Source organism: Palaemon carinicauda, chromosome 18 (assembly GCF_036898095.1).
Source record: "Palaemon carinicauda isolate YSFRI2023 chromosome 18, ASM3689809v2, whole genome shotgun sequence".
Classification (NCBI taxonomy): domain Eukaryota; kingdom Metazoa; phylum Arthropoda; class Malacostraca; order Decapoda; family Palaemonidae; genus Palaemon; species Palaemon carinicauda.
In genome coordinates, this window is record NC_090742.1 from 58,931,408 (window position 1) to 58,957,751 (window position 26,344).

Below are 26,344 nucleotides of genomic sequence, written 5' to 3' on the forward strand. Positions count from 1 at the left end.
ACTCAAACTCGTTTAGCTCTAATCTAGATGTTGGGGTTTTGGAGAGCCTATAGGTCTACTTGCTGAGTTATCAGCGGCCATTGCCTGGCCCTCCCTGGTCCAAACGTAGGTGGAAAGTGGGGCTAGGTGGTAATCATATGAATATTCTGTCAGTGTCTAAGACCCCATCCTACTTGCTAGGGCAGTATCACCATTCCTTGCCTCTCTCATTCATGATCTGCATTTAAATCTTAAACATTTCTTTCCACTTGCGTCTGTTTTTGTTCTTCTATGACAGTCCACAACTACAAACATTTTTAGTTCATAAGTCCATCAGCTTCTTTTTCTTAATCTGCTTCTTTTGCAATCTCCAGGGGCCCAATCTGTTATTTCTAAACTCATTCCATTATCTATCTTATTCATTATTGGCCCGGCCCATGTTCATTTTTTTTTACATGAGATTAGAATATCTTCTACTTTAATTTACTCTCGTATCCATGTTGTTCAATTTCTTTCTATTAGTGTTATTTCCATTATTATTCTTTCCATACGTCGCTGACTTTAAATTAGCTTATGTTGTAAGCTCTAGTAAGTCTCCAAGGTCCTGCTGTATAAGTTAAAACTTGTAGGACCATCTCATTGAATACTTTTCTTTTTAGAGAAAGTGGCATTTAATTTTCATAACCCTTCATCCCCTGTTTATAATTCCTTTTATTTTGGTGTCATGTCCTGAGGAAACAATTACTATCAGTCGTCAGTATGTGAAGGCTATGAGGCAGACCCCCAAAATTAAGTGGATGGTATCATGCAGATGGAGTATGGCTCACTGTAAGCTTTACGCAGATATATGTCCCTAGATATGCAAAAAATGTGATACCAGTGTACCTTAACTCTTGACTATCGCTATGCTATCCTTCGAAATTCCATTATAAGCCTGCCTCGTTTGGACAAAACATTTTCATATATTCTAGAATTGCAAAAAAAAGTTTTTAAGGACCACAGAGTGGAAAAAAATGCATACTTGATGTCATCTAATATATTAATAATGATATAGCACATTTGTGTGAGTTAAAACAAAATTTTCAAACAATGACAAAAAAATAGGTTAAATTTATTGATAAAAGTGGTCGAAATCACTTGGTGTTCAGAATTCACATTTTCTGTTTTTGTCAATGTTTCGAAAATGAAAAACTTCCAGGGTAACATTTGACCCTCAAAAATCTTTACAAGGAACCATTGCATTGGAATATATAATTTTTTCACCTAGTAATTTGTTATTGTGGTTGTTTGACCACATATCTTAGCCATACCCCATAATTTTTATATTTTGGAACAAATTATAGTGTTCAAGCATTTATGATTATTCGACTGCGTATGGTAACTCAGTGCTATTTTGGTTTAACTATGCATTGCGAAAAAATGAAGAGACATGTATGTAACATATTGAATGCTATATTTCAAAAATTTAAATATCTAAATATATAAGAAATGCCAGAAAGTAGTGGGTAGCATTGAATATTATTGGCAACTGTATTACCCAAATAAATCGTTTTTTTTTCCCTTTCAGATAATGCTGTCAAGTTGCTAGTTTCCTAGTACATGTGGTAATGCAATTGAAGAACAAATCAGTTATGAGGCCAAAAGGAAAACTGAGACACTGTATAATTCACAAGGAATAACTGAGTATTGACCCAAATGAGCTACTTACCAGTCCACAATATGTTAAATCATGGAAAACTTGAATGAATGCTACTCAAGTAAGAGACCATTCCCTTATACCTGAAATTGCTAAGTCGGTGTTAGACAAAGAGATTCTACTCATCTTCTACCATAGGAAACATAAAAGTATTAGTACAATGAAAAAAGATCCGGACGACCTTAAACGTAAAACAGATCCAAGCTCATCAGAGAAGGTTGTTGCTGGTGTTCCAAAGCTAAGTGACTGGCAAGACAAACTTTATCCAAATCACGTATCTAAGACCACATATGTATTTTTTTTCGAACAGTCCAGGAGATACAAGGGATAATCAACTTGGGGAAAACTAGTCCGATCTGTGGAGTTTAGATCAGACCAGATTCTTTGAGCTTGTGCAACCTACAAGTGTGATTCCAAGATGTTAGACATAATGAGCAGGGATATATTTCCTGCTGAAGAACATTATCATGCTTCCTGCTACAGGGACTACACAAGACCAGCAAATGGCCTTGAGACAGAAGCTACTCCTCCTCATGAAAATGATCTTTTTCACGAGAAGCCAGATAAAGCATTTGCAGCACTGTTTCCTTTTATACGAAATCATATAATTTCTAACAAGGCAATTACGTAACAATACTAACAGAGAAATTGCAAAAGAAAAAAAAAAATGCTTTCTGTCCAATAAATACATTGTCTAAAAGAATCCATAAAGAAGCATCTCTGTCGGAAATTGGAGGAGTTGGAACGATGTTTCAAAATTGTTACTGACACCAAAGGAAAACTTGTTTTTCTTAATTGCATGACATTGCAAAATGTCATCAGTGAGTGTTGCGTTATGGAAAGGCAGTTGACAACTTTAAAAGATATATCAACAAATATCTCAAAGATCATTGATCAGCCATCATCATGTTTGAAAGAAATAATAAAGGGTGAGAAAAACAATAAAAACATGGTCCTATTACCCGTCTGATGTGGATTATTATTATTATTATTATTATTATTATTATTATTATTATTATTATTATTATTAGCTAAGCTGCAACCCGATTTGGAAAAGCAAGATACTATAAGCCCAAGGGCTCCAAGAGAGAAAAAATAGCCCAGTGACGAAAGAAAATAAGGAAATAGATAAACGATCTGAGAAATAATGAACAATCAAAATATATTCTAAAAACAGTAACAACTTCAAAACAGATATTTCATAAATAGACTATAAAAAGACTTATGTCAGCCTTTTCAACATAAAAAACACTTGCTGTATGGATGAAAATTCACAAGAACTATGTACAGTAAATACATCCTTATGTTTGTATAAGCCAAAGAGATTGCAACATGGAGTAGCAAGTAGTCCAGCTATATAGCAACAAACTATGGATAAGATTTTTTTTTTTATTAATGCAAAGAGTATTTATTTTTGTAGATGATATTTTAGTCTCTTATAACGATAAAAGAGAACACAGAAAAAGATTACAGACAGTTCGGAAAAAAATTGAATGAACATAATATCAAGGTTATTAAGAGCAAATGTATTTTAGAAGTTGATTCAGTGGAATACTTAGGTTTTCTAATTAATGGCAAAGGTATTCACAAGACTAAGAAGAAAATTAAAGCATCAATGAAGGTACCAGAAAATGATAAGGAATTACAATCATTTCTAGGTTTAGTTACATTTTATAGAAATTTCATTCAGAATTCATATACAATCGCACATCCATTGTATAACTTACTGAATAAGGGTGTACAGTGGACTTGGACAAAAGATTGTCTAGGATCTTTTAAAAGAGTCACAGAGGAAATAACATCACCTACATTTCTAGTACATTATCAAATGTATTTACCAGTTAGATTAGTTTGTAATGCATCGAACATACGTTTAGGTGCAGTATTATCTCATGTAATGTCGGATGGAACAGAAAAGCCAATTGCTCTCAAATAGAAAAAGAAGGTTTAGCATTAATGTATGGAGTTTTGAAATTTTATATGTATCTTTATGGAAGGAAAAGGTTCACACTTGTTACAGATTATAAACCTCCATTAGCAATATAGGGTCCAAAAGCAAGTCTACCTAGGTTGGGCAATTGCGTTAGCTGCATATCATTATGACATAGAATATCGTTCTACGTCAAAGATGGGTGATGCAGATGCTTTATCTAAATTTCCAGTAGACAAAGCACCAGATGAGTATGATGATAGTATATTGCTTGTTTCAGTATATGATGTACCCATTACAGCCTAGAATATTGCACACAATACCAAGAAAGACCCAACTCTTAGTAAGGTTTTAGAGAGTTTAATGACATGTAGGGACTTATGTGGGAATCAAGCAAACCATATAAAGATATATGGAGTGATATGAGCATGGCACAAGGTTATATAATGAAAGGGTCAAGAGTAATTATTCCTAGTTCAATGAGGAATGATGTTTTGTCTGAAATACATGCTGATCACCGAGGTATTGTCATATCAAAGTCTATTGCAAGGACTCTTGTCTGGTGGCCAGGTGTAGATAGAGATATTGAATTGTTCATAAGAATTTGTATGAATTGTGTTACACAACAGAGGAATCCTCAATTTGCTAGAATGCACCGATGGGAATTACCCAGGTATCAATGGCAAAGAGTGCACTTAGGTTTTGCAGGAACTGTAAAAGAATTAATGAAAAATTTTTCCATACATGGTATTCCAGAAAGAATTGTAACTGATAATGGTCCACAGTTTACCTCACAGGAATTTCAAGAATTTTCTGATGTGAATGGTATTGAACATACATTTGCAGCAACGTATCATCCTTCCACGAATGGAGAGGCTGAAAGATTTGTTCAAATATTTAGGCATACAATGAAGTGTAGAAAAGCAAATCAAATAACATGTTTTTTAATGTGTCAAAGTTTTTATTGTCTTATAGAACAACACCGCACAGTACAACAGGTGTAACACCATCAAACTTGTTGATGGGAAGGAGGACTAGGTGTAAGTTAGATTTGTTGTATCCAAGTTTGTGAAGTGATTTAGAAGAAAGAGGGTATAAGCAATAAGAAAGTCTCCCAAAAGGAGACATTTCTCCCCTTATTCTAATTACATGTTAAGATCATACAATACTCCAAAAAAAAAGTGAGTACCAGGAGAAATTGTAAAGGAGATAGGAAATATACATTATGATGTTCAAGTTGGTGGAAATATTGTAAAACGTCATGCTGACCAATTACAGCCATTAAATAAAAATCCTGTAGATCATGTGAGTGTTAGAGATGAAAAATATTCAGAAGTAGTTAAATCTAATATTAAACAAGATGCTCAATCATAAGATGTAAATTCAGAATATATTTATGTACCAGTACATGATGAAGTTAGAGTACTTCCCAATAGGATGAATAGATGGAAGCTCCCTGAGAGATTATATTTGTAAAATCTGTACAATGTCAAGTTAAGGGGGAGGAGACTTATATAATTTGTACTGTAATACTATATGTGCTATGGGTATTAAGAGTAATGTTGCACAGTATTTCATAAATAAAACATGTTTTAGCATAGCTTGTAAGTGTAGTAGCGTATGTTATGAAAAATTTAATCATTAATTAATTGTCCTAAAGTTAGGATGTGATTCTTCTTACTTTTGTATTGCAGTAGGATCCGATCATTTAAAGAATGCATTTCATTTGTTTTATTTGTATTGTTGTGTACGAATTTTGTTTACATATTCTCATTCAAGAATAGGTATCCCCGATGAGCATATAGACTTTGCTTGATGATGTATTTTCTTGATGCTTATGTTTTGCTGAATTTTAGGTATTATGGCCATGCTTACTGGAAATTTCTCTTGAAATGTATTTTCTTTGAACGTATTATGACAAGAAATGTATTTTGAGGAGGAATGTATATGTGAAGAGGATTGATTATCTTTAATTGTATTTTTGAAGAGGAATGATTTTCTTTAATTTTATTTTGGAGAGTTTTTTTTTTTTTGCTAGCATTAAACTTTTTTTTTTTGTGAGGAACGTACGAGTGGAAAGGGAAAATCTGGAAGAGGTGGTGAATCTAAGGACCAAGGAAACAGAGGCAGGTTGTATAAAGAAGCTGGTCCTTCAAAACAACAATAAGGAGCTTAAGGTAGGGGGAAGAGTCCGTCGCTTCAAGGATCAATGGAACTTCGATCCTTGGCCACACAGCATAGTCATGAAAGGACCAGGCTGGAATGGACACGGAAATCACCAAAGTTCAAAGAGGTCTTTCAACCCACAACACCATTCCTGGAAGAATATGTACAGGATCTACTCCAGAAGAGAGTTAACCGGTGAACAAAATCCATGAAATTTCAAGGACGTCTATTTTGCGTGCCAAGGAAAGATTCGAGTACTTTTCGAACTATTCTGGACTTGTCCCCTATATACAAATACATTCAGAGCGATAAGTTCCAGATGCTAACTATCTCACAAATACGGACTCTAATACCCCAGGGGGCCTACACCGTCTCTATTGATCTTACTAACGCTTACTGGCATCTTCCAATAAGTCAGCACTTCTCCCCCTACCTTGGTTTCAGACCTACGTATTCAAAGCTATGCCCTACGTGCTCAACATAGCTCTAAGGATTTTAACAAAGCTCGTCAAGACCATTGTCCAGCAACTCACGAACAAAGGTCTTCAGGTGATGTTGTACTGCAGTGATTGGTTAGTGAGGGATGCAACAAAATCAGAGTGTCTTTTACTATCTCTGGAAGTTATGAAGTTTCTTCAATCGATGGGCTTCCAGATCAACCTCGAGAAGTCCAGGTTAACTCCTGCTCAACAATTCCAGTCCCATATCGTTTCTTTGCCTTCAGTCACAAGGAAGGAAATCGCAAGCTCTGTCAGATGATTGCTTCATTCAAAGAGGATCACCAGATATTATCAGGAGTGAGTCTTGGGTTCACTACAATTTGCAGCAGTCACAAATCCCATCCTGAAAGCAAGACTCAAAGCTGCCAACAGAGTCTGGAGAAGAAAGGCATCATCGCCACAAAACCCCAGCTCTACTGTGCAAACAGCTCAGGCTATGTTCCACTATCAAGAGTCTGTTGACACGTATTCCCCTGAAGTTCCCTCCTCCATTAATGACAATCCACATGGATGCCTCGGAAAAGGATTGGGGAGGTCATACTTCCACCAAGAAGATACAGGGTCAGTGGGCAATTGCATTTCAATAGTTCCATATCAACATTCTGGAAGTGATGGCAGTGTTTCTTTCTCTGAAGAAATTGAACCCAAAGAGGAGCTCGCATATCAGGTTAATCCTCGGCGGCAAGACTGTAGTCCACTGCATTTACAGACATGATTCAAGATCTCTGCAGATCAATCATTTGATTCTGGCCATTCTCTCCTTGTCGAAGAGGAGAAACTACCATATCTCAGCAGTTCATTTAGAAGGGGTTCACAATGTGACGACAGACGCCATTTCAAGTTCAAGCCTGTGGAAACATAATGGTCACTAGACATAAAATCCTTCTGTATCATTCTAGAGTAAGCCCCGGTACTGTAAGTCGATCTCTTTGAGAGGAGCTTCAACAAGAAGCTCCTCTATGTACGTAGCACTGAATCTAAATCCGGAAGCATTGAGGATTGATGCGATATCACTTGATTAGAATCAGTGGACTCAAATTGACCTTCCATCATTCAATCTCCTCAGGAAGGTTCTGGCCAAACTGCGAACACTCAAATGAACAACTGTCCTAGTGGTCCTCAATAGGCCCGGGTGCAATTGTTACCCTCTTGTTCTGGAACCCAAACCTCATCATATTCATAATTTCTTTTCTTGTTAACCAATCACAGCTCATATAAAAGATAACTGACCATATTTAGTCATGTTCCGTGTGTTTTTCATGATGTAGACATCTTCGTATGACTTACACAACGTTGCAAGTCAGTGTATAGTTACTTTGTTGTTCTCTGATGTGTTGGTAATGTCTATCGTGGATCTTTCTGTACTCAGGTGAAATGGCTACTCTTATTATTATATATTAACTATAGGACAATTTCATGGTGATGATGATTTCCAGCCTTCCATACCTCAAACATATGGTAAGATAATATCTATAAGAAATAATGATCCATGGGGCTGGCAAGCGCAGTTCAACATATACTGCTTGCTAGAACATAGCGAGAAGTGATATACGGTTTGTTGTGTGTGGAGCAAGCCTCGGCCAGTAAAAAGTATTAGAAATTCTAGAAAATATCCACGAAATAATGACCCACGGGATCGTTAAGTGAATCATAAATAATAGTTTGGTTACGGGAAAAAACTGTTTGTCCTATAGTTGATAGTGTGTCTTCAATGAATTTTACCATTATTTCAATTGTAAGTAATCACAGTTTTTCCTGTTTTTCAACGTTCAAGAGCCCCAGTCCCCCCTGTGTCCGTTGAGGAAATGGGGAGAACGGTTTATTTTCAGGAGGAACTAAAGTAAAATTCGGAGAAAGCATTTTATTTATTATAAGAATAAAAATAAAAAAATAAAAAAATAAAAAATAAAATATGTCAGAAAATGTTAGGGTAAAGTTGTATTGTATTACAAGGTGTGATTTCGAACAGGAAATCTTTGTTTTCCTATAGTAAATAGCGTGATTTAACCGAATTTGACCTTCATTTCAAATGCAAACAAACAGATCAACCAAGTTGCCTAACTTTAAGTTGCTGAATTGGTTGCTGTATTGCGGATGAAATGAAGGTGAAAACAGGTTAAATCACGTTATTTTCTACAGGAAAACATATATTTTCTGTTAAAATTATTAAATATAATGTCTTTTATTATATATATTTTGTTAAAATAATTAAATATAATGACTTGTTCAAATTCGGTGTCACTTAACTCACTTATGTACTGCGAACAGTAACATTAGCAACGTTACCAATGGTAGACAACGTTACCAACGTTACGGTGATACACAGCGTTAACAACGTTACGGTGGAATTACTAATGTTAGCAATGATACGGTATTATTAGCGTGTGTATTTTAAAGAATTTCTCCATATACCCTTTACCCAATATATAAAAAAGTACAAAAAGGGTACATAACCTTAGAATCCCACCTAACCTAACCTAGAAGTTCCTAGGTCACAAACCCAATATAATGCCCTTTGTTATATCACTTCCCTCACGTTACGGTAACATTAGTACTGTTACGATAACATTATGTATAATGGTTCTTGTTTCGCCATTAGCTCGCTTCGCTCGCATGAAAATAAAACATCAAGTTTGTATGTACTGGCAAGCGGTAATGTTCAGCTGCGCACGCTAACATTAATAATGTTACGCTAACAATACCAACGTTAAATATAATGGTTCTTGTGCCTCACTTATGATCACAGGAAAATAAAACATTACCCTCGTATGCATTGGCAATTGGTAATGCTGAGCTTCGCACTCTAACAAAATATAATAAAACTAACACATTAAAGTTAAAGAAATTAATTACTTACTTTTATGACCGTGACGTCGTAACTTAAGGTTCACGGGGGTGTTTTAACTGAGTCTGTGGTGTCTTAAGTGTTTTGCCTTAAATTAGCACTGCACTTGGAACACTGTGAAAGTTGGTATATTACATTACGTGTTTTAAGAAAATTATCAACATTGGAATACACCAAAAGAGTTTCAAGTATGGATTACTGAAGCGGTTACAATTTTCTAATACTTAGATCGTAAAATACGCAAAAGACGACACTTGAACTAACAAAGACCTGACTTGGGCAAAGGTTTCCACTGAAAAGGGTTTGTTGGAAGGTGGGGGTAGGGAAATATTAACCCCCCTGTGCAAACTTTACATACGTATGGGTTCGTGATTGGTTAACGGAAAAGCAACAGAGTGTAGAGAGTAATCATGAATGAACAGAATGGGAAACTTGTCCAGAGCAAGTATTTATGTGAAATCTGGGAGTGACAAGGTAATAACAAAATTTATAAAAGTAATATATGGATATAAAATGGAATGTATGATAAATAATATTTGATGGGTATATAAAATGAGGTGATTTTATAATGTGTCGGATAATAAAATGAGTAATACTGGGGTCAAACGTAATATGTATATGAAGGTATTACATAACTAATCAAGTAATAGACTTGAATAGAGCTGGTAGAGAGACAAATAATTACATTTCACGATTAGAGAAGAAGAAATCCTATTGGTGGGGGAAAAGTCTCTGCGCAGGGAGGCGGGGTTTCTGCGCAAAAAGTCGAACCCTGCTATGTACAAATGTTAGCATGATGCATTAACATTTGATCTACATTACATGTTGGTAGTACTGGTTACTGTATTTTTTCATGAGACATAGTCTTTGCAACGGCGCCTCCAACGTTTTTCCAGCTATACTGTTTTGTATTTTCCTCCGTTTATTATACATTCAAGAAGGTAATGTATAGAGAAGAAAAAGCTTGTTTTACGATTATATATAGTTTTCCCAGTATGTTTTCCGATTATATATCGTTTCCCCAGTATTTTTCCCTACCGAAATCCCCAAGTTCCCACTGGGGGTCCCCCATTATCGTAGGATATATATATAGGCCTATATATATATATATATATATATATATATATATATATATATATATATATATATATATATATATATATCAATATATATATATATATATATATATATATATATATATATATATATATATATTGATATAGATAACTATCTATCTATCTATATATATATATATATATATATATATATATATATATATATATATATATATATATATATATATATATATATATATATATATATATATATATATATATATATATATATATATATATATATGTATATATATATATATATATATATATATATATATATATATATATATATATCTGAAACTATTCATTTGCGACAGGAACGAGTGTCATTTGCGAAGAGAGCGAATTTTTTTTATATAGGAAAAAGTAGTATTTTTCCTAGGTTACATTGCACTGTAATACACCGCAATAATGAAAAACACTGCTAATGTTAGCATGATACGTTAACATTTGATCTACATTACACGTTGGCAGCACTGGTTACTGTAGTTTTCCATGAGACATAGTCCATGCAACTGCGCCTCCAAAGTTTATCCAGCTATACTGTTTTGTATTTTCCTCCGTTTATTATATATTCAAGAAGGTAGTGTATAGAGAAGAAAAGGCTTGTTTTACGATTATTTATGGTTTTCCCAGAATGTTTTCCCCACTCAAAACCCCGAGTTCCCACTGGGGGTCCCCCATTATCGTAGGATATACACACACACACACACACACACACACACACACACATATATATATATATATATATATATATATATATATATATATATATATATATGTGTGTGTGTGTGTGTGTGGAGAACTTTTATCTAAATGGTTGAGTGGGAACTTAGTCCAGGAAAGTCTCCCTACGGCAATTACCCAAAGCTCAATAGGGGAGGATAATGAGCACATATTCTCGGGATACAAACGCCCTGCTAATACTTTACTGCCATAGTTCACTAACCTTCACTCTTATATACAAAAGGAGGAAATTTTACTGTCCAGAGGCCAGAGAACTCCACACGTAAAATTAAAAATAATTTATGGCCTACTCTAGCTTTGTCAGGGCTATAGTCATCTCACTCTTAGGCTCTGTTTCGACTCCGTCCCAGTGACCCCAGTGAGATGCTGGACAGGTATCTTATGTTAATGCAATTAAAGACAATAAAAAATGGGAGAAGTGGGGTATAAAAGTAGAGAGTAAAGTTAAATGGGGATCTTCACCTTCAAAGCACTAAGTTATAGAGTGTACACTCGCTGATACCAACTTACTTATATCTAGAGTGGGTTACTCTCAACATCTTGGGTACTCCTGACCCGTCCCATAGTATAAATTGGTAAAATTCATATAATGGGGTTAAAGATACCAAAATTTGTAATCTATTCCAAATGATTTATTACAGTAAAAAGGAATGGAAATAACTCAATGATTTATATACAACAAAAGAAAAAATTAGAAAGAATACCAGTAGCTCAATTATAGGTTATTCAAATGGTAAAATGAATAAGTGAAACGAGAATCAATTTACAACACAAAATATTGAAAACAATTAACCGAATTAACTCGTGGACTAACTCTCAAACAGAATAAATAGAATAAAAATATTCTGATGAACAATTTGTGCGGTAGGCTGCTGTGAGGTCCCAACATGTGATCAGTAACCTCAAGCTATTACCAAGACCAAAAATTATGAGTACTGCACATTAATTTCCATGCACGAAAGATTTAATGCCAGAATAATACCTAAACTTAACTTATGAGAAATTGAAACTTATCTAAAGGGGGAATGGCCATTAGTTGAACTCACACGATTTCATATGTTGTGGGCGCCCGTGTCCTGAAAGTGGCGGTCGTCAGTTTGCTCACTAGGCCTACAGCACTTATTTTGCAGAGTCAACGGCCCCCTCCAACTAGCCCCCAAGACTGGAACCGAAGTTCTGTAGAATTAGCAGCTATGCACTAACACTGGTTATCTGCTTGACCTCCTCTATATATTCTTGGTTAGTTATTGTGTAAGGGGACAGGCTAGTGATGGAGAGTGGGAGCACGAGGTTGACATTGGAGCCTGACTTGGCAGCTCCTCTTAGTATTGTGGCCTGTAAGTTTGTGAGGTCGAGTTCAGGTCAGCTGCGTTCTCCTTCCTTCCCAAAAAAAAGCGTATCTGGATGCGTAGGCCTATGGTCTTGAGGTGCCAACTCTCATTTAGGACAGGCTTGAAATACTTGTGACGTGAGTTTTAAGCAATACACTTATTTAGAATACAAGGAGAAATCTTGCAACTGCAGGGGACAAAGATAATCCTAACTCTAAACATCTGGCATACAGAATAAAAAATTAAACTAAAATGTAATTTAGCAAGTCGGGCGTACGTGTTTGGACAACCATACCTCCTAGACTAGCAGACTTGAGTTGTAATTAAGAGATTTAAAATACCTAAATACTTAACGTAGAATAATGAATACAAAAACACAAAAGTATTAATCTTGTGACACTCGCTTAAGAAAGACACATTACTCATATTTTTCCCTGCCGTGACGTCACGAACAATAACAAAGTCTACGTATAAACTATGAAGAAGAAGAGTAGTAAAGAAAATTCTTCACACCCTGGGGATAAAGGGAGGAAAAAAGAGAAGGGTTAGTGTAGACTAATGCAACGTGGGTTAGATGTTAGTATATGAGATGAGTATACTAATGAATAAAGAGTGAAAGTGATTCGTTGCGCTATGCTATGTCAGCAATTGGCATTAAGTTAAACCGCAACCGCGTACGAGATGAGTGGGAAGTACGATTTACAAGTGAGAGTCAAACAAAAGTGGTACGATTGCAAGCGGAAGTAAAACAGAGTTAACTGTGACTTAGTACAATAAGGTAACTACAACTGCAAGATAAGAGCGAAGGGAAGGACAAATCAAAACTTCAGCAGCCCTTCACATGGGTGCTCAGGCAACCAAGGTTGATGAAGTCTATGTAAAGCTACTACAAGATCTCCTGGAATAGGACTCGTGCACGTTCAGCAGAGGCCCGTGTAGGCCTGTCGTGGCGGGGCGCCGCGATGACTACAGGAGACATAGCATTGGCTGTGGCCTCATCATTTCCCTCGGCCAGTTGGTCTGTAGGAGGACAGTCGAGATTTTCGAGAGGAGGGGTGTTAGGAAGTTCCTCCTCACCTGGTTCGGATAGTGTTTGGCCATTTTCGTTAACCTCCAAAGGTATGAGTCGGTTGACTGGACGTACATACTCTCCATTTGCGGAGCGGACCTTGACTGTTCTGATGTGTCCATCTCGACCTGGGTATACTTCGAGTATACGGGTCAAAGGGTACTCCTCTCGATTGACCTCGTCCAGAATCAACAAGCATAAATCTCCAACTCTAGGGATGTTCGGGTGGAGGCGACTAGACTTCTGGTGTCGTTCTCGAAGGGAACTGACATAGTCGTACTTTCACCTCTTCGGGAATGTTTGCAGCATGTTGGTCAGCTTCTGGTTATCTTTGCGGAGGATGTCCCCTTCTCGAAAAGCAGGATCAGTCAAGTCAGCCAGGTGGACTTGAGGTGCCAATGAGAGGGTTCGACCATAGAGTAGGTGGCTTGGGGTCAAAGGCATATCAGTGGGGTCATCCGCATCCAGATATGTTAGAGGCCGATCATTCACCACGCATTCTACTTCTCGGACAAAGGTCAGAAACTCATCATACGTAGGGTGGCAACGGTAAGTGGCTTTGCGCAAGTTGAGTTTGGTAAACCCAATCAAGCGCTTGTAAAACCCTCCTTGCCACGGGGCTCGAGGAGTGATGAACTTCCAAGTGAGGTTGTGGGCCCGTTTGAACCCGTCAATAACAGGGTGTTGCATGAGTTCTGTCAAGAGTGTCTGACCAGCTTGAAAGGTTGAGGCATTGTCGGACACAAGGCACTGGGGCATTCCAAATCGGGAAGTGAACCTTCGTATCGCTTGGACTAGTTCCACAACTGTCAAGGAAGTAGTAGTTTCTAAAGCTACCGCCCACATGGCAGCACAGGTAAACAGCAGTACGTAGACCATGTCCACATGTGAACGGTGTACCTTGAAGCCGCCAGTGTAGTCCAGTCCAGTTACTCTGAAAGGGACCTCAGCATTGAGGCGGTTAGGGTGGACTGGAGCTAACGGTGGTGTTGGGTACGGCTGGCCTTGTACTCTTTTGCAATGTATGCACCGTTTGAGAATATTCTTCACTTGCTGTCGCATTCGGGGAACCCAAAATTCCTTGCGCAAGTGAACAAGAAGAGTGGATGTGTTACAGTGTAGCAGCACTTCATGCCAGTGCTCAACAATAAGTCTCCAGAGAGCACAGTGGGACTCTAGGAGAATAGGGTCCATTTAGCTGAACTCCGAGGGTGCATCACTGAGGGGGGATCGACCTCTTAGAACACCGTTATTGTCAATATAGGGATTCCGTTGTCGGATAAAGGCTCGTTCATCGGACGTCAACAAGGCGGGTTTACCTTGCAATTGTCGTAATATTTGGGGGTAACTGGCCCCCTGTGACACACGAATGATGGCAGTAAGTGGTCTTCGTGGGAACCTGTGGACTAAATGGGGGAATTTGTGCTCGGCCCATCCGCTCGTCAGGCGCAGCAAGGCTGCATAGCTCCTAACTGCCTCATCAAGAGATGAGAAATGAGCAAATTTTTTAGTTTACGGTGGCAAAAGTCTGATGGGACAGGCTTTTATCTCCCATTCAGTAGGGAATATGCTTTGGTTAGGGCAAGCTGAGACGTCGATCAGCCAGGCTGGTCCATGAAGCCATAAGTTGGACTTGAGGACGACTTTGGCGGCTACTCCCCGCGAAGCCAGGTCAGCGGGATTGCATGACGTGGGGACATGCTTGAGAAGCAACAGACATTTCAACCTTATACGGTTTATCTCCTCAACCCTGTTGAGAACATATGGGGACGTGCTCTGCCGGCTGTGTACCCACTGCAGGGCCGTGGAGGCATCGAACCACACTGTTGTAGAGACGTATGTTTCTGGACGTAATTCTATCAGATACTGGGCTAGTCGGCATCCAAACAGGAGTGCATTCAACACAAGCTTGGGAATGGACTGACTCTCGTCCAATTCCAGCATACGTTTAGGAGTAACTCGTGCCATGGCTGTGAGGAGCTGGCATTTACCTTCAATTGTGACCATGTAGGAAGCCACTCCAAAGGCTTGCTTGGAGGCATCTGCAAACACATGTAATGCAGCCTGGTGACCCTGATGTGCATTTCGAGGCACTTTAATGTTCTCGAGACCCATGTAAATTTTAAGAATGGCACCGAGCTCGCGGATCAATTCTTCTCTAAGGCGGAAATCCCAACTCTGATCCATCATCCAGAGTTTCTGAATGAAGAGCTTGCCGAGGATAGTGACTGGCGAGATCAGGCCAATAGGGTCGTAGATGGAAGAAAACAGAGAGACAACCTTCCTTTTGGTGTTGACATGTGAGTAGTCCTCTAACATCAGTTCTGAGGGGAGCTTGACGGCTAATGTGTCATCAGCGGTGTTCCAGTCCAGACCGAGGTAATCTTGGGGGCCCGTTTCGGTGAAGTCTCCCGAGATGGGGGCATTAGTGGTCTATTTGGCAAGGGGCATGTTGGCTTCCAGCATAATTTTTTCTATGGACTGTCTTTCGCTAACGATGTCCGTTGAAAGTTGTCAACGTAGAAGCTTGTTTTAAGCTGTGAGGCAAGACTACTCGTTTGAGCATCCAGGTGGTGTTGGATTGTCTGGTTGAGCAAATATGGGCTCGAGGTGGCCCCAAACAGGACCACTTTAAAACGGTACGTAACAACTTCGGACATACTGGAGTCCTTAAAGAAAAGAAACCGACAGTAATCACGGTGGTCCTGAGCGATCTCAATCCGCAGGAAAGCCTTAGAGATGTCTGCCGTCAAACCAAATGGTTTTTCCCTAAACCGGAGGATCATGGACTGAATTTTTGAGGCCAAGTTTGGGCCGGTGTACAAGGATTCATTCAGAGACCTTGAATTTGGTCCCTATTTAGCCGAGGCTTTGAATACTATGCGCATCGGTGTGGAGGTGGAACTTTTGAGGACAGGATGATGGGGTAGGTAGTGCATTTGTCTGTCATCATGAGGTTCTAGCTCGACTGGCTCGATAAAGCCCTCCTTTATGTACTCGTCAAGGATGGCCTGGTACTTGATGAATAACTGAGGGTCCTTAGATTTTTTAAGGGACATCAGCTGGGCAAAAGCCCTACCAAAATTTATCTTTGGTCGGCTATCACTCTTGAAGGGTAGTTGCACCGTGTATCTTCCGTTTGCCCATGTAGTACGCTTGAAGAGATCAACGGCCTGTGCCTCAAGATGGCTGAAGGGTTCATTGCTTATGCCCACAGCATCGAGTTTCCAAAGATTCTCGACGGGGGCCTCTACTCCCACAGGGTTTGTTACGCTGATGTGGTTTAGTGTGAGCGACAGACTATCAACATCTGGGGGATCTGTCCCTTCCCGTGACCAATCTGGCAGCTCTCCCCAAACCACATATCCACCTGGTGTACTAAACAAGTTGACACCCTTGATGTTGTGAGTGCGGTTCAGGAGTCGGGGAATGTAATCGGCTCCGAGGATGATCTCTATGTCAGTGGCATTGTCATCTGGCTGCCTGTCTGCAAGACGTAGACTACTAGCCTCTAGAGTGCAAACTGCATGGGTATATCAAGGCCAATTTTCAAATTGAACTGTACCAAGTCTGAACATTGAGGTGGTTCGTCCATGTTGAACGAGTTGAGTCGGAACACGATTTTTCCGACAGGAGCAAGGTTCAGTGACTTGACTACATTGGGATGAACAAATGTGCGTTGGGCACCACAATCCAGGAAAACTCGGGTGGTGTGTTTAAGTTTTCCATTAATTAGATCGCCAGTGAAGGGGGGTAGAACAGCAGGGTTTCTTTCGTTCACCTGGTTGGTTTGTTCAGTCTCACTCGAGGCTATGTGATTAAGTTGAACCGAAGGTGGGTCTGCTCTTGGCCCATCAGGTTGGTGACCCACAGTCAAGATGTTAGGGCAGAGAGGCAATTTGTGACCATGTTGGCAGTTTTGGCATGAAACATGGGCGGTGTAATCACGAGCAACATGTTGCGTCGAAAAACCTTTAGTGCAACGGCCTAGTTGGTTCAACCGCGTTAATCGACTATTTGAATCGGGGAACCGGGGGCATTTTGTAGATGAGTGACCATTGTGGTCACAGAAAACACAATTGTACCGAACAGGGTTACCTGCCGGTGGGGAGCTCTGGCCGGCTCCGGTGCACACTTCTGAGTGGGTTTTGCTGGGTTTTGGGTTGGTGTGGATGGTGTCTTTGGCTTAAGAGCATCACTGGTTGTTTCAGGGAAGGGCTTAGCCAATTTTGTAGTTGAATTGCTGTTTACTCCAGAGTTAGAAGGTTTAACAGGAAGCCGGTCTTTGCTTGGCTCCGTCAACAGTTTGGCTAGCTCCTTTGTGTGTGCATGTTCGTATAGTCCGTCCTTTAACTGTTGCAAGGACACAGATGTACTATTGTAACAGCTATAAACTGTCGCCAAGAGAGTGGGGTTTAGCTTACTCATTATGGCATGCTCCAACAGATCTTTGGACAAGGGGGCTTTGGTCACTTGCACGTATTCTTCCTCAGCATTGTTCCACTTCACCAGAAACCGTCTGAGGTCAGGGCCATCATCCGCCGAGGGACTCATACTAAAGAGCTTCTTATGCAGCAAATGACGGGCAAGATCAGGGGATTCGAACTCTTGGGCGAGGTTAGCGATGGTCCTCTTGTACAAACCCTCTGTCCAGATCCTGTTTCCAGCAAGACGCCGGGCTGGTCCTCTTAGGCACCGTAAAAAGATCTTGTACTTATCCGCTGGGGAATATTTGGGAGATTCGTGGATGGTTTGACGGAACAGGGTCCACCAACCCGTCCAACATTCCCTACGACCTTCAAAGATGGGGCGATCAGGCTCAGAGGCAACGGACACATAAACAGTATGCGGGTTTGCGCCAGGTGTTTGATTCTGGGCTTGGTCGCCAGTGGACTTATGGAACACAATGGTACTGAAGGCCGTTTCAATTCGTTTTGCACAGTCAACCAGCATTGGGTAATTCGCCACAACGGTCGGATGTTTATAATGAGACTGCCAAAACTGTTTGTATTCATTAAGTTTGTCCCTGATGCCTCCGATGTGAACGCTAAAGTGATCCAACCCAGGGGACGTCATGCGTGAAAGATCAACTGAGCTTAGGCTATAGAGGGCCAGATCTGCGTCCTCACATAGAAATTTGAAATCGACCTCCTGTTGCTCAAGCCGTGAGTTAAGTTCCTCCAAGCTGAGAGCTTCAGCCTGAGGTTGTGGAGGGTTACTGAGATTAAGAATTTGTAAAGACATTTTGGATGAAACCTGTGGATGCGCGGAGTTTTCAAATTCAAAGTTAAATAAATTCTTAAGATTTATGGGTATGTCTGAGGAATGGGAACACACCTTACTCAAAGGGTTTGGGAAACTTGTGCGGCTATGTGTGCACAAGAAGTGACCACGGATTGGTTACATGCACAATGAAAAAGTGTGGTAAGTGGCAACGACAATTTACAACTATACAGTATAGGCTAGCACAAAAATGACAAAATAGAATTTAGATAGTCGCACAAAATTACTCAACGTGACTAGTAGCACATGGAAATCACAAAACAATTCAAACAACACTCGCGCTAAGGCTAAACTGGAAATCACCTCATGCAAAGGATAACTAAATCTCACTCACAACAGAGGACATTACATAAAGCATTCGTCACACAGGTTAAACGCAAAAGTTCCTCACAAAAAGGACAAAAGTGCAAAATTACGCTAAAGCTGAGGGAAAAATTATTGACGCACTTGTTAAGTGGTAATCACAAGTAAAATAAGATACGCTACACATGGGTAAGACGACCTTTAACAAATTTTCAAGTGTCTACGTGAAGTTGTAGACTTATCAATATCGCGCTAAAAGTTCTGTGACTAAGGACACGGGGTTAAGCTTACGAGAGGTGTTAGTAAGAAAATTACAGCACTTACACAAAGGATGGTAAACCGAGGTACAAAAATTATGGATAAGTAGATTGGCAAACTAAGTCGAACAGAGCAAAATGAAAGGTGCTCGCCTGGAGCAGTAAACAATGAAGACTGAACAACGAAAGTGATATACCCGAGTTCCAGTGTCTCGGAGCTTTCTGGTTAAATGCCAAAATTAGGTGAACAGATCATATGAACCGACGGGCATAGAACTTCGCAAATTGATAGTAAAACATGCAGCATGCTACCTAAATCGGTGACCTGAACATATATAAAGTTCTGTCATTTCAGAACTCATAAATAAACCTGGTTACACTGTCTTCCTTAAGCGTGTGTCAAATACTATAAAATTGCAAAACTCTTCTCTCGTTCCAACTCAAGTCAGAGCATTACACTTTCTACAATGTAGCTGGTGCATGTAGGTAAGTATGATATAGCGAGGTATTTATTGCTTAATCAAGCTAGGTTACGTTAATCTAATGATCCAAAAGTCAAAGGTGAGAGATCCGGTTCGAAGGACCACTCGTGTGGAGAATTTTTATCTAAATGGTTGAGTGGGAACTTAGTCCAGGAAAGTCTCCCTACGGCAATTACCCAAAGCTCAATAGGGGAGGATAATGAGCACTTACTCTCGGGACACAAATGCCCAGCTAATACTTTACTGCCATAGTTCACTAACCTTCACTCTTAAATACAAAAGGAGGAAATTTTACTGTCCAGAGGCCAGAGAACTCCACACGTAAAATTAAAAATAATTTATGGCCTACTCTAGCTTTGTCAGGGCTATAGTCATCTCACTCTTAGGCTCTGTTTCAACTCCATCCCAGTGACCCCAGTGAGATGCTGGACAGGTATCTTACATAAATGCAATTAGAGACAAAAAAATGGAGAAGTGGAGTATAAAAGTAGAAAGTAAAGTTAGATGGGGATCTTCACCTTCAAAGCACTAAGTTAAAGAGCGTACACTCGCTGATACCAACTTACCTATATCTAGAGTGGGTTACTCTCAACATCTTGGGTACTTCTTACCCGTCCCATAGTATAAATTGGTAAAATTCATATAATGGGGTTAAAGATACCAAAATTTGTAATCTATTCCAAATTATTTATTACAGTAAAAAGGAATGGAAATAACTCAATGATTTATACACAACAAAAGAAAAAAATTGGAAAGAATATCAGTAGCTCAATTATAGGTTATTCAAATGGTAAAATGAATAAGTCAAACGAGAATCAATTTACAACATGAAATATTGAAAACAATAAACCAAATTAACTCGTGGATTAACTCTCAAACAGAATAAATAGAATAAAAATATTCTGATGAACAATTTGTGCGGTAGGCTGCTGTGAGGTCCCAACATGTGATCAGTAACCTCAAGCTATTACCATGACCAAAAATTATGAGTACTGTACATTAATTTCCATGCACGCAGCCCGAAAGGTGTAATGCCAAAATAATACCTAAACTTAACTTATGAGAAATTGAAACTTATCTAAAGGGGGAATGGCCATTAGTTGAACTCACAAGATTTTATATGTTGTGGGCGCCCGTATCCTGAAAGTGGTAGTCGACAGTTTGCTCACTAGGCCTTTAGCACTTATTTTGTAGAGTCAACGGCCCCCTCCAACTAGCCCCCAAGACTGGAACCGACGTGATGTTGATTTAGAAGCTATGCACTAACACTGGTTACCTGCTTGACCTCCTCTACATATTCTTGGTTAGTTATTGTGTAAGGGGACAGGGTAGTGATGGAGAGTGCGAGCACGAGGTTGACACTGGAGCCTGACTTGGCAGCTCCTCTTAGTACCGTGGCCTGTAAGTTTGTGAGGTCGAGTTCAGGTCAGCTGCGTTCTCCTTCCTTCCCCCCAAAAAAGCGTATCTGGATGCGTAGGCCTATGGTCTTGAGGTGCCAACTCTCATTTAGGACAGGCTTCAAATACTTGTGACGTGAGTTTTAAGTAATACACTTATTTGGAATACAAGGAGAAATCTTGCAACTGCAGGGGACAAAGATAATCCTAACTCTAAACATCTTGCATACAGAATAAAAGATTAAACTAAAATGTAATTTAGCAAGTCGGGCTTATGTGTGTGGACAACCATACCACCTAGACTAGCAGACTTCAGTTGTAATTAAGAGATTTAAAATACCCAAATACTTAAGGTAGAATAATGAATACAAAAACACAAAAGTATTAATCTTGTGACACTCGCTTAAGAAAGACATATTACTCATATTTTTCCCTGCTGTGGGAAATAATTCCGGGAAAGGCCTCCCCGCTTCTGATTTCCGGACCCGAGCCTGAAGGATAGAGTGCCAACACTCTCACACTTGACAAACTAGAGAACCGTAACGAAGACGGTTCGCTTTCCCTACACACGTTTAGGTCCAAAGATTATTCTATACCGGGTCTGTCGGCACCGATATCACCTTGATGTTCAGACGCTACTTCAGGGCGCAAAATAGTAAATCCCAATCAAGTGTGGTTGGACTGAATCCGTTAAGTTAACGACAGTTTCACAAAGAGATAGGGGGAGTAATACTGTAAAAGTCAAAACGTCCTAAGGACCACCGGGAGGTAATACCGTAGAACATTACAATAAAGGATTGACACCGATAGCTTTAGATTGATGTAAATATAAACTTACCCTCAAGTCATATCTCACCTCATGTGATAACTCATTTAGTCATTTAAAAATGTAAAGGTCAACTTAAAAACAGTTAATAATTTTAACCTAAAAATGGCATTTATTTCCATAAAGTACAACAGGAATTTTCACCTAACTGACACAGGAAACAAAAAACAGCAAAACTACCTAATTGAAATTTGAATAAAGACTGCATGGCATATGAAAAAAGAAAAATGCTAAGAAAATGGTCAAATCAATTAAATCCTGAATCAATAATCAAATAACTAATCAACCAATAAAGTAAAAATGGTGACTGAACTAATACCAAAAGTTCTACTCACTACTTTGAACACATTCCTCTCTGGCAATAAAATTTCAAACTTTATAGAGGGGAACGGAAACACAACTTATGTTAATGGACATGCCACGAATGATTAAACCAGACAGTTTGGACATGACTTCCTAGCTAAATGTGCACATCGTCAAATAAAGGCTAGAAAAAAAAGGGAGGGACAATTCCTTGGCCAAGGTTGAGCACCGCTAATTTGTACTCACGCTCTTGAGGGTTATTTGAAGTGGAAGCTCTTGAAAACTGTTAACAACAGGGTGCATCTTCAGTTCTGCACAGTCATGTTTTATCTTCGTTTGCCTATCTGGTAAATAATGGTTCAAAGTAAAGCATACTGTTGGTTAGTAAATGGTTGACCAACAGGTAGTCGAACCGACGCCTATACCACAACGACGTCTCAGATGAAGAGGCTATATCTACGTCCGTCTTCCACGCTTTCTGGTTTTTAAGTGGGCCGCTCACACGCTTCTTCCTCCCGGCGCTGAGCAGGTTCAAGCAGGTTCAAGCAGGTCGGGTCATTCTTCTTCAATTTTTCATGAGTATGTTTCGCTGAAGGGTGCTTTTTATAAATACAAGGATCATTCATGAAACTCCAGGGGAAAGTAATTATAAAGAAATCCTACTGTCTGGTTTATAAAAATTAATATACATACAAAAAATTAAGTGGCGTTTAGTGATGTTCAATAACACAGAAAACAATCCTAGCTAAACAGACTTATAAATAGGTACTGAGATGTAAATAGCAATAAGCTAAGATCAATGAGTTACGTAAATTAAAGAGTTACTTAAAGACAAACCAATTGTGGTTAAACATCCAAAGCTTCAAGAGCATTTGGAACAGAACGCAACCAAGTGCTGTTTTTTTTTTTTTTTTCAAATTGTCAACGGTCGGTTGCATCGTCAAACAATGTACTGTGAGCTCAGGAAATGAGATAAAATCATCTACAGAGGAATGAGGTGATGAAAGGTGAAGCATTACAGGGGAATGATGGACATGTTAGCAGCAATAAATATCTAAGGGTATAATAATGAAGGTTACAAAGGAAACAAAAGAAAAAAGAGATGCGTAAAACCCAGAAAATAACAAACAAAAAATTAAAAATGGAATAAAGGGGTTGACTAAAATAAAGCGTAGAAAGAATTTCCACACCCTACAAAGTAAGAGCGAGAGAGAAGGGGGGTGGGGTCCACTAACAAGAGGTGGAGGGTATAGAAGGAAGGGGGCATTCCCCATCCCTTTCAAATTTACAGCACTTTCTGGAATAAGGCATGGGCTTTATCTGCTGCCGCCCTACGAGGTTGCCCTCGAGAGGATACAGGATCAGATTTGGGAAGAGGGGCGACATCATCAGAAGAATCGTCAATTAAAGGGTCCTCTGAGGGAGGATCTGGTAAGTGGGGTGTCGTGAGCGAATCAGGACCACCTTGCTCCAGTTCAGTGATATAGGGACCTGCGACAATTATCTCTAATGGGATAAAACGGTTAATGGGACGCACATATATTCCACGAGGGGTGCACATCTTCACAGATCTAATATGACCATCTTGTCCGGGGTAGGTTTCAAGGATACGGGCCATGGGATAATCTTCCCGATTTACTTCATCCAAAATTAACAAACAAAAATCACCATTTTTGGGAGGTACAGTGTGGATACGATTATTTTTTATGTGACGTTCAAGAAGGGAATTGACATAATCCTGGGTCCATCGTTTTAAAAACACTCGCAACATGTTCGTGAGTTTCTGATAACTAGCTGGGAGGCTGTTCCCTTCCCTATATGTGGGGTCATGGAGGTCGGTCACAAGGACCTGAGGAGCAAGTGAGAGGGTTCGACCATAAAGCAGATGACTCAGAGTCAAGGGGGTATCAGTAAAGTCGTTGACATCCAAGTAAACTAAAGGTCTATTGTTGATGATGCATTCGGCTTCTTGTACCAAAGTGACAAATTCATTATAGGTAGGATACAAGTGATACATGGCTTTACTTAAATTAAGTTTGGTGAAGCCTATTAGCCTTTCATAAAAACCTCCCTGCCAAGGGGCACAGGAAGTGATGAATTTCCAGGTCAGGTTATGAGAAGATTTAAACCCATCAATTATAGGGTGAAGCATAAGTTTAGTTAGAAGAGCTTGACCAGCTTGGAAAGTGGAAGCATTATCAGAGACGATACAGTGTGGCATACCAAATCGCGCTGCAAATCTTGCACAAATTCAATGACCGTTAACTAAGTTTTGACTTCTAGAGCTACGGCTCTAGTTGCTGCGCAGGTGAAAAGCAAGATGTAAACAAAATCTACATGTGAATTGTATACCTTAAAAGTTCCAGTGAAATCTAAGCCAGTTACTCAGAAGGGCACTCTTGAAAAAAGGCGATTAGGATGATACTGGGCTAATGGAGGTATTGGGTACGGGGCCGCTGACACCTTCCGGCAATGGATGCAACGGCGCAAAATTTTCTTGATTTGCTGCTGCATTTGGGGAACCCAAAATTGTTTACGTAATTCAACAAGGAGTGTTGAAGTATTACAGTGCAGCAAACGTTCATGCCAATGTCTGACGATTAGTGTCCAAAGGGCACAATGATGTTCCAGCAAGATGGGATCTACATAATCTAATTCCACGGGGGCATTACTGAGACGGAAACTAGCTTTGAGAAGACCTTGGTTATCCAGGTAAGGTTTACGTTAGCCGATGAAAGCCCGTTCCTCCGAATTGAGACGAACGTCTTCACCTTGCACTTGCTTCAAAATGTTAGGATAACTTTGGGCCTAGGAATATTTCAACATGACTGTTAAGGGTGGAAGGTTGAATTTATTGGTTAGATTAGGGCAACGTTGTGACAAGGGTTGTATCCATTGGGGAATTAAACGTAGGAGTGCAGTGTAGCACTTGATCGCATCGTCAAGGGAGCTGTACTGATCAAACAGTCGTACTCCCGGGGGATCGAGCCGAATAGGGCATGCACATATCTCCGGGTTAATAGAGAACCTGCTTTGATCGGGGTACTCCGAAGGGTTACTGAGCCAAGGAGGGCCTTGTAGCCAAAATTTATTCTTAAGAATATGCCTGACAGCGATACCACGCGATGCCAGGTCCGCAAGATTGCTATTAGTGGGGACATGCTTCAGGTTATGATTACAAGTTAATTTAATGTTGATTATCTCCTCCACACGGTTAAGGACGTAAGGGGAGTTACTTTTAGAATTATGGAACCACTGGAGGGCAGTTGAAGCGTCGGACCAAACAATGACCGAAGCGTATATGCCATGGCGCAGTTCTTACAAGTGTTTGGCTAAACGACAGCCCAGTAAGAGTGCAGTTAACTCCACTTTGGGAATGATTAAACTTTCATCCATTTCCAACATATGCTTAGGGGTGACTCGGGCTTTAGCCGTAATGAGGCGAGAATTACCTTCCTGGGTGACTATATAAGCAGCTACTTCGAAAGTGAGCTTGGAAGCATCAGCAATAATGTGCAATGCTGGTTGACTGCCATCATGCACATTACGAGGGACTTTAATTTGTTCAAGACCTTTGTACCTTTTGATGATATCACTCAGTTCTTGAACTTGCTCAGGGTTAATAGGGGTGTCCCAGCCCTTGTCAGTCATCCACAGTTTTTGAATGAAGAGGTTGCCTATAATTGTAACAGGAGATATAAGACCAATAGGGTCATAAATGGAAGAGAACAAGGACACAACCTTTCTTTTAGTGTTGATGTGGGAATGATTTATCTCTAATTCAGGGGGTAATTTAACATTCAAGGTATCATTAACAGTATCCCATTCAAGACCGAGGTAATCATGAATGTCTCTTTCTGTGAAATTGCCATTAAGAGGGGCATTAGTCGTCTATTTGGTTAACGGCATGTTAGCCTTTAACATAAGTGCCTCAATGAGGGGCCTCTCACTCAGAATGTCTTTGGGGTCGACATAACAGCGTTGAAAGTTATCAATATAGAAACTGGTTCTGAGTGTCGACGCTAATCTACTGGACTGACTGTCCAAATGATGTTGGATAGTTTGGTTAAGCAAGTAGGGGCTCGAGGTGGCGCCGAACAGAACGACTTTAAATC

The 26,344-nt window shown here is 39.7% G+C and overlaps 2 protein-coding genes across 2 annotated transcripts; both read right to left on the reverse strand.

Moving 5' to 3' along the window:
• Positions 1-14,890: 14,890 nt before the first annotated feature.
• Positions 14,891-15,565, reverse strand: LOC137657305 (uncharacterized). Its single transcript, XM_068391638.1, has one exon. It carries the CDS (start codon positions 15,563-15,565, stop codon positions 14,891-14,893), a length of 675 nt encoding a protein of 224 aa, XP_068247739.1.
• Positions 15,566-23,514: 7,949 nt separating this feature from the next.
• On the reverse strand, positions 23,515-24,246 carry LOC137657306 (uncharacterized). The gene has a single exon (XM_068391639.1). It carries the CDS (start codon positions 24,244-24,246, stop codon positions 23,515-23,517), a length of 732 nt encoding a protein of 243 aa, XP_068247740.1.
• Positions 24,247-26,344: the final 2,098 nt, after the last annotated feature.